Source organism: Bos javanicus, chromosome 10 (genome assembly GCF_032452875.1).
Source record: "Bos javanicus breed banteng chromosome 10, ARS-OSU_banteng_1.0, whole genome shotgun sequence".
NCBI lineage: Eukaryota > Metazoa > Chordata > Mammalia > Artiodactyla > Bovidae > Bos > Bos javanicus.
In genome coordinates this window covers 31,953,637-31,961,723 of record NC_083877.1, presented here as the reverse complement: position 1 = coordinate 31,961,723, position 8,087 = coordinate 31,953,637, and the positions used below count along the sequence as shown (strand labels likewise).

The window sequence follows — 8,087 nt, the reverse complement described above, 5'->3', positions numbered from 1 at the left end:
TAATCATGTGTCCATCTTTCTCTGAAATAGGGCCATCATGCTTCATGTCAGAATTTAGCATGTAAGTAAAATTCATAGCGCTTCAAATCTCACTTGAAAATATTTGTGTGGAGAGAACAGAATGACTGATCTTATTATTACTAACAAAGTCAGATTTTCTCAAATGTTCATTTTTAGCCTTGAAATAGGAAAATCAGTATTAAGACATTTATAAAATCAATGATGACCACATAGAGTCCTTGCCTTCCAAATCAACAATAATACAGTGCTCTTACTTAAGAGAGTTGCCGCACACTGTAATGTACCAATGTTATCTATTTCTCATCAATTTTTACAGTTTCTACTGATTAAATATATATTGACTCATAAACTATTACCATCGCATCAATTGTCACCAGATGCAAGCATATGTCATTTAAAGGTATTAACTATCATATAAAAATGGCAGCTTGGTTGTTTAGAAGGCCTAATCCGGTACTAGTCATTCCCCAATTTTCCTAATGCATTAGCAATCTCTCAGAAAATGCTATCATTTCTGTACTAATCTGCAGCCAAAGGAGAGGAAACATCTTTAAACAGTGATTTATTTCCTTTGGTTAAACATTGCTATATATTCATGGTAAATAACAGATTTATTGATATGGAGAAAATGTGTCAGTGGGTTAAAATTTTCCATATTACTAGAAGATGGAAGTTAAGGTCAGCTAAATAAGCTAAGCTCAACAGAAATATCCATTAAAAATTCAAATGAATACAAATTGCTACTATATAAAACTTATGCCATCAATATCATCATCTATAAAAATGACTATCACTTTTGCATCACACTCCTTCTAGATGCTGTATCAGGAATGCTTTTTTTTTTTCATAAAGAACACTCTTTTTTTTTTATAAAGGGCCACATCACTAAAGTCTGAATGAGTTACACCTCAAATATTTTAAGTTGCTAACAGAATCGACTCAAGTCTGGAGACATTTAAAAACCACCTTGCTCTAGAAATTAAAAAAAAAGAATAAAAAACATGCTTTGCTAGGAGGAGGAGAGACATCTATTCTATATGTTAACTATCCTATCCGATTGTGTAGACACTGCCTAGACTATTAAAACCTGCTAGAAACTGATAGGCAATTGTTCAATGGCTGACTGGTGGCACACAGCAGACAGAAGCTATGAGAGAAGCCATCCTTACATGGAGCACTTGCTGCTACTGCAACAGTTAATGCTCACAGTACCGAGTCATCTTTAATGCAAACACACATTTTCTGCCTTGCTTCTATGTTTTCTATTATAATGCAACATGAAAACAGTGTACATTTCATTCCATCCCTATGAGGTTTGCATAAGCAGTTCCAAGTCAGACTAAATATTGTATTGCTCTTATTACAGTGGATAAATATTTTAAAGTTTAGGAATTAAATATTTTATTTTTTCAGTATGCTCTCTGCAACTATTAAGAACTTTTTACAGCTTCTTCATTCATGGGAAGTCTTTAGGGTTTCCTTTTTAAATGTAAGACTATTATTTGTTTCCCCAAACAGAAGCAGATAAGAGTTAACAAATAAGTTCAATAAATCACTTCGTCCTTAGTGTTAATAAGAACAGTATGCTTCTCCATATAAAGAAGGACTTCTAGAAGGCATGTATCTTTTAATATAATAAAAGTTTGCTAACAACAAAAATGAGTCAAGTAAATGTTACATCTTTAGGTATACAATCTCTCTCCTCATTTTTGTAACAGCATGGGTTGTCTTGCCATAAATCTCTGTACTTGACACAGGTATTATTTCTCACACTAAATTAAGACAACACATCTAAAGAAGAGCATGTCCTGAGCTGTTTGGTTGAAATTTCCCACAAAATAAGAGATCAAGAAGCTGTTTACTCATTTATTTTAAAAGAAACAGACTAATTAAGTTAACTGATTTATTAATACATGAAGCTCTCGGTCCAATTATTAAAAGTACAAAGAGACCAGGGAACAATTTAAATGTCTACTATACCTCAAAATCTTTTTTTTTTTTAAGGTTAATTATAATTCTAAGCAGAGCCACTCTACACAGGCCCCTTAGGTTTTATGTAGGTTTAAATAAAATAACAACAATAACATTACCTCATTGGCTAGCTCCAGGAGCACTGGGGCAGCTCCATTTTTCCTCACTCCATTCAGATACCTAGATAAGACAAAGCCAAGTGGTAAGGCAGTGACAAGAAAAGGCCAGCATGGACTTGTCAGCATCCCCTGTGTGTACATGTTTTTTCTGGGCAAATGCCACACTCAGCTCTAGTTCAAGTACGCTGTCACGGGAAAGCACTGAAGGGAAAAGAATAACAAAAACAGCTCACCTCAAAACCACTGTTCACCTCAAAACCACTGGCCACTAACTAAGCGAAGTCAGGGGCAGGAGGTCTGAGCATAGTCATCTTCCTTGTTTTTTCCTCCTAATGTGTAAGGTGAATACAGAGGTGATTTTGAAAAGAACTAACCCTATTACCCTGGCATTATCTATGCCATAACCACTTCATGGGAAGGAAATAAGTTTACTCGTGAAAAAAGTATCCATGCAAGCATATCATCTTTTGATTTACTTTTAGTTCATAGGGTTGGTTGGCACCTGATTAGGGAAAAAGAATGGAACAGACTTTTCATCAGTGGGTCACCAACCCTTTAACAGGCAACACAAGCCATCATCTTATCTGCTCTAGATTTCTGTCATTACCTCTAGCTCTCCTCGTCCCCTAACGCTACGAAAACAAAACAAAACAAAACAAAAAAACAAAAAAGTCCCCAAATTCATCCCAGACATGGATGCCAGAGTGATTTTTTTAGGACAAAAATTTGAACATATCATTCTCCTTCTTAAAACATTTCAAAAGCCCCACACAAAAATCTCAAAATTAAATTATAATCACTTAAAAATTCTTGTAAGGTTCTTTGTAATCTGGTTCCTACCTACTCTCTTCAGCCAGCCTCGTCTCTAGCCACTGTTTGCCACTCTGACCTTTCACCTGGATAACTCAGAATCCACCTTGCACATCACCTTTTTCATCCACCACAGGACTATGTGAAGTGTCCCTCAAAGTGCAATCGAGGAGCACCCTGTTCCTCTCTCCATCACTTAGCCCAGAACGCTCTATCTGCTGAGTTACTCGTCCACCTCAGACACATCCCAACTGTAAGGCTGAAAGCCTCATGAGGGTAGAACACTTTCATTTTATTCAGTTTACTATGTGTAGCACAGTTCTTGGCTTATAATAGGTAATTATATTGCAATACATATTTTTCTTTAATAAATGAGTAATTAATTAAAAACATTTTAGACAAGAAAATAGAATTAAGTATGAACATTTTCTCTACAGTGTACTGTTTGATTGAATAAATTAATAACATTTGTTCGATAGTAAAAATCAAAGTCGACAGATGAGGTCTTCTTTGTAACTGCCAGGAGAAAATACTAAATTAAATTATACTATTTTACATGTATGTTTATAAAGATGTATAATTTCCAATAAACAAAGTGGAATAAAGTCAAATTATTTAAGGTGGGTAAAAATCTCAGGATCATTACAACTTCAAAGTAATTCTAATAAATCCATTTTCATCTGTTGGCTCTTCCTTAGAAAAATTGTTTAGGAGTCTAACTGGGAAATAAGTACTTTCATTTCATCAAGATCAAAGGAAAAACAAAACAAAAATAAAAACTAACAAGGCAAGTGTGGTTAAGAGAAAGATCCTTGGGAAGTAGGTCAGCTAAGACCTTCACAATCAACTTACAGAATTTCCATTGCACTGATAGGCCTGCTCAAGAAACAACCAATCAGTTCCATCAAATTAGAGCAACTAACCAGATGCTTAACTAATCCATTAAGCATTCTGATTCTGGGTCAGGGTATTTAAACCTATAATAGGATATCTTTACAACTCTCCACTTAACATTCACTTATCCCATAAACATTTTGAGAGCTGACTAGTTGTCAGACCTTATTCCAGGTTCTGAAGAAGCAGCAGGGAGCAAAACTTTAGCTCCTACCATCACAGACATTATACTGCATGGAAAGACAGAGAAACAAATATATAGAATAATGACATATGCTACAATATAAGTTGGGTTTCCCGGGTGGCTCAGACGGTAAAGAATCTGCCTGTGATGCAGGGGATGCAAATTCGATACCTGGGTTGGAAAGATTCCCCTGGAGAAAGGAATGGCAACCCACTCCAGTATTCTTGCCTGGAGAATTCCATGGACAGAGGAACCTGGCAGGCTAGTCTATGGGGTTGCCAAGAGTTGGACATGACTGACTAACACTCTCACAATATAAATTAGATGGGCTGGTCAGGAAGTCACTCTCTAAGGAAGTGACACTGAAGTAGAAACAGACAAAAAGGAAAGCAGCAAGCCATCAGAGGAAGGATATTCCCAACAAGAAAACAGTAGGTGCAAATGTCAGGAACGGGCCTGGGCTATCTGAGGGCCAGGAAAGGCTCTACTGCCACCAGAGCAGAACCTCTTCTCAGAGGTTGATCTGGAAAGAATCAAAGAGGACAGCTAGACCCCAGTTCATGTGGCCTGTGCCAGAAAACTGTCATCTTGAATCCAAATTATATGGCTTTACATAAATGCTGCATCAATCACTATCCTGGTAATAACCAATAGGATACTTCCATTAAGTTTAAAGAAACAGGAGCTGGTCAAACAACAATAGATGACACAGACTAAATGTCATCCTTCAGTTTGCCACAGGAGGACTAACAAATGTGTAACTTGTAGGTGAAACCATCCTTAAAAGACCTTCACAGAAGGTCCATTTTATGACTTTTTTTTAGTGTGAAAGAGCTGTTAGCATCTAAGATTAAAAACAATATGTACTGATTTTAAACATAAAGCAAAATTATCTAATCTTTAATATTTGTATAACAATTATTATGGGAAAACTTCAAAAACTACCAAAATTCTTCACTAAGCTTACATCTGAACACCACCTTTGTTGATCCCATATCGAAAAATCTCTGGAACCCATCTCCATGTCTGCAGCTATTTTCCCAGAGAACAAAGTAGCTGAGGACAGGTACTTGTGGTTCTTATACTTGGTTCCTAGCACAGTAGATGGGACACATTGAGTGCAAAGAAAACAGAGCTAATTAAACAAAAAAGTGGTTCAAATTTTCAGAAACTATTTGTATCATTTGATGTCAATATCATATTTGAACTAACCTTTTTTCCCATGTGAACACCTGAATAAAATCTAATTGGTCTGATTCTTCAAAGCTAATAAAGGTGGCCCCTCGGACAGTATGAGTTGAGAGAAGGGAGGTGATGAGAAACAATGCTTCTTCTAAACTTTGCTACTGATGAGGATACATGCAAATCTGACCAAGTTGTGAGTGTGTGTGTGTATGTGTACACCCACACGTGCATATAAGCCCGTTTGCACCGATCTAGAGAAATCTAAATAAATTTTACCAAGTATGTTTCCTGTTTAGAACTAAAATACCATCATACAGTGGGAAAGAATAGAAGGCTGTTTTCAATGTGAACACTCAAGCTGTGTCTATACACGCACAACATGAAGAACTGAGGATATTTCCTCAGTAATTCAAAGGGAAAATATTTTCTACTGGTGTCTGGATAATTTGAAATTTCAGTTGACCACAATGGAATCACACTGTGGACTATATGGTCTTAAATACAGACTTCAAATTCTGAATTGAGATCATCTCAATACTAGCAAGAATACAGAGACACAGGAATTCTCTGATACTGCTAGTGGAAATGAAACCATTACAACCTTTCTAGGCTGTAATTACATTATTTCTAGTTTGTATTACATTACAATAAAATCTTATGTTTTCATTATTTGCACCAGTAATTCCATCTACAGAAATATTGAGAAACTAATCCAAAATGCAAAGACTTAAGCACCATAATATTTATCAAAGCATTATTTATATCAGAAAAGTGGAAACATATATGTGCGACAGAAGAATGTTTCAATGAACTTTGAAACCTTCAGATGATGATGTATCAAAATGTTTACAAAAAGCTTTCTTCAAAACAATACTATGTTATACACACTTTTCCAAGTATAAAGTTCAGAATTCACAGCTGCATATATAGTATGACCTCATCTACGTAAAAATGGATTGACAGAAGCCCGAGAAGAAAAATACCAGTGGTTATCTACGGATGCCACAATTACAGGCAATTCATTCATTTCTTTTTTATACCATTACACATATGCTTAATTTTCACAATAGGCAAGTATTACTTTTATAAAAAAAAAAATAAGTTGGTAAGATTGTCAAACTGCTTAAGCATGTTTTGATATAATTTTGCCTTTATGCTAATCAGCTGGAAAACAAAAATCTTTTTGGGCCAATTTACCACACAGAATACAGAGACATTCAACCTGCACATTTAGAAGAAGAGGCCCATGAGGTCAAATCATCTGAGAAGTAACAACAAAGCCTGTCTCCAAGCACAAGGTGTGGGGCAAAAAGTAAGGAAGTAGGGTAATAAAGTAAGAAACGAGTCAGACTGCTTTCCTATTAGTCTGTCCATTACAGCCTAACTTCAAGTTTTTTTTCAAACATCGTGACTCCACAAAATTGAGATTCTTGTATTTAACTAAATTTAAAGAAACACAAATATGTTTCTGCATTTTCATTATTACCCACTCAACTGTTCCTTGAGTAACCATACTTAAAGGAAAGATTTTTGTTTCTGGCCTAAACTATCCAGATAACCCAATAAAGCATGTTCATACTTTAGAAATCAAATATACTCTTTAATGAACCTAACTTTTTGTAAAGTAGTATTTAGAGATCTTAGGAATCATCTAATTAAAATAGACTTCATACAATGAAAAAAAAAATGATTATTAGAGGGCAGCCCCATGGCCTGTTAGCAGATCTCCAAATTTTTAGAAAATGCTCTGTTCTCCTTTGTTGATGTTAACAGGGCCTTAAAGTCTGGATATAGAACCATACTTTTATATGAAAGCCTAAGACTATAAGTTTTATATAAGAATATACTTTTTGACACATGAACCACTTTTCAGTCTTTCTGTGGAGGGTCTGTTTGCCAAAGCAGTTGCTGGTTTCATGGCATTTTATGGGCCGTTCTCAATTTTATATGTATGATTTAGGTGATGAGTTTAATTTAGATGTTAATTTCACTGAGGAGATTATGACTTTTGAATAAGTCAATTCAAACTTTATAAACACTTCTTGGAGAGTAATTCTCCGAGACATAAAAGTGTCTGTGTGTGTTGGGGGGTAGGGGGTGGCCTGCAGGTATGGTGTGTATGCATGTATATTCCTTTAACAGACATTTCCACTCAAAACAGAACATATCTTTACCGCATTTGGCATAGTGAATACTTTTTTCAAAGCCTAACTTGAATAACTTTTCAATAAACATTTCTCAATTCTTTAAAAATATGACTTTACAGAAACACAATTCTAATATTTTATCTGTATATTCACTTAATTCATAGAATTTTCATGCATAAAAATCATTCATCTAAAGTCAGTGGTATCATTCTCACCATAGAAAGACTGCTCTGTCAATCTTAAGTATAATAATTTTAGATTATATTTCAAACAGTTTTCCTTTCCAATATGTCCCTAAAATACTTCAGAAAGCAACCAACAATTTCTAATTCAAACCATTATTATTTACCATTATAAGTTATTCACTCATATTACAAAGATAAGTTTTTAAAATTTTTTTTTTAAAAAGGAGCTATTTTAAACACTCTTTTTGTTTCAGAACAAGAAAGGTTGGGAACTATAATAAATTAGGCTGAAATTCAAAGATTTCCTTTTAAAATATAAACCCCTCTTAAAATCTGACAGTTGTACATTATTATATATCTCCATTTGTCCTCACTTGATATATACCTTTTTTTTGCATTTCTAAAATGGCTAACCAATACCTACCATGCAAAATACAACTGGACCAAAATTCAACCTTACTTTCTAATATATTTTTCAACTTGCTGATTTACATGAGAAATAAAAATTGGCTTGAGAACGTTCACATATACACATAGATATACGTATGCATGAACATATGCATCTATGAAA

The 8,087-nt window shown here is 34.7% G+C and overlaps 1 protein-coding gene across 7 annotated transcripts in view; it reads right to left on the bottom strand.

The window, feature by feature from the left end:
• Positions 1-8,087, bottom strand: part of CDIN1 (CDAN1 interacting nuclease 1) — a 235,312-nt gene that overhangs the window by 170,034 nt on the left and 57,191 nt on the right. For all 7 annotated transcript variants that reach the window (XR_009739083.1, XM_061430702.1, XM_061430698.1 and 4 more), the window contains one exon: positions 2,112-2,172. Coding sequence is in view for 6 of the 7 variants with exons in the window: in XM_061430702.1 (XP_061286686.1) it covers positions 2,112-2,172 (61 nt within the window). In the remaining variant the exon portion in view is untranslated. The remainder of the gene's footprint in view (positions 1-2,111; positions 2,173-8,087) is intronic.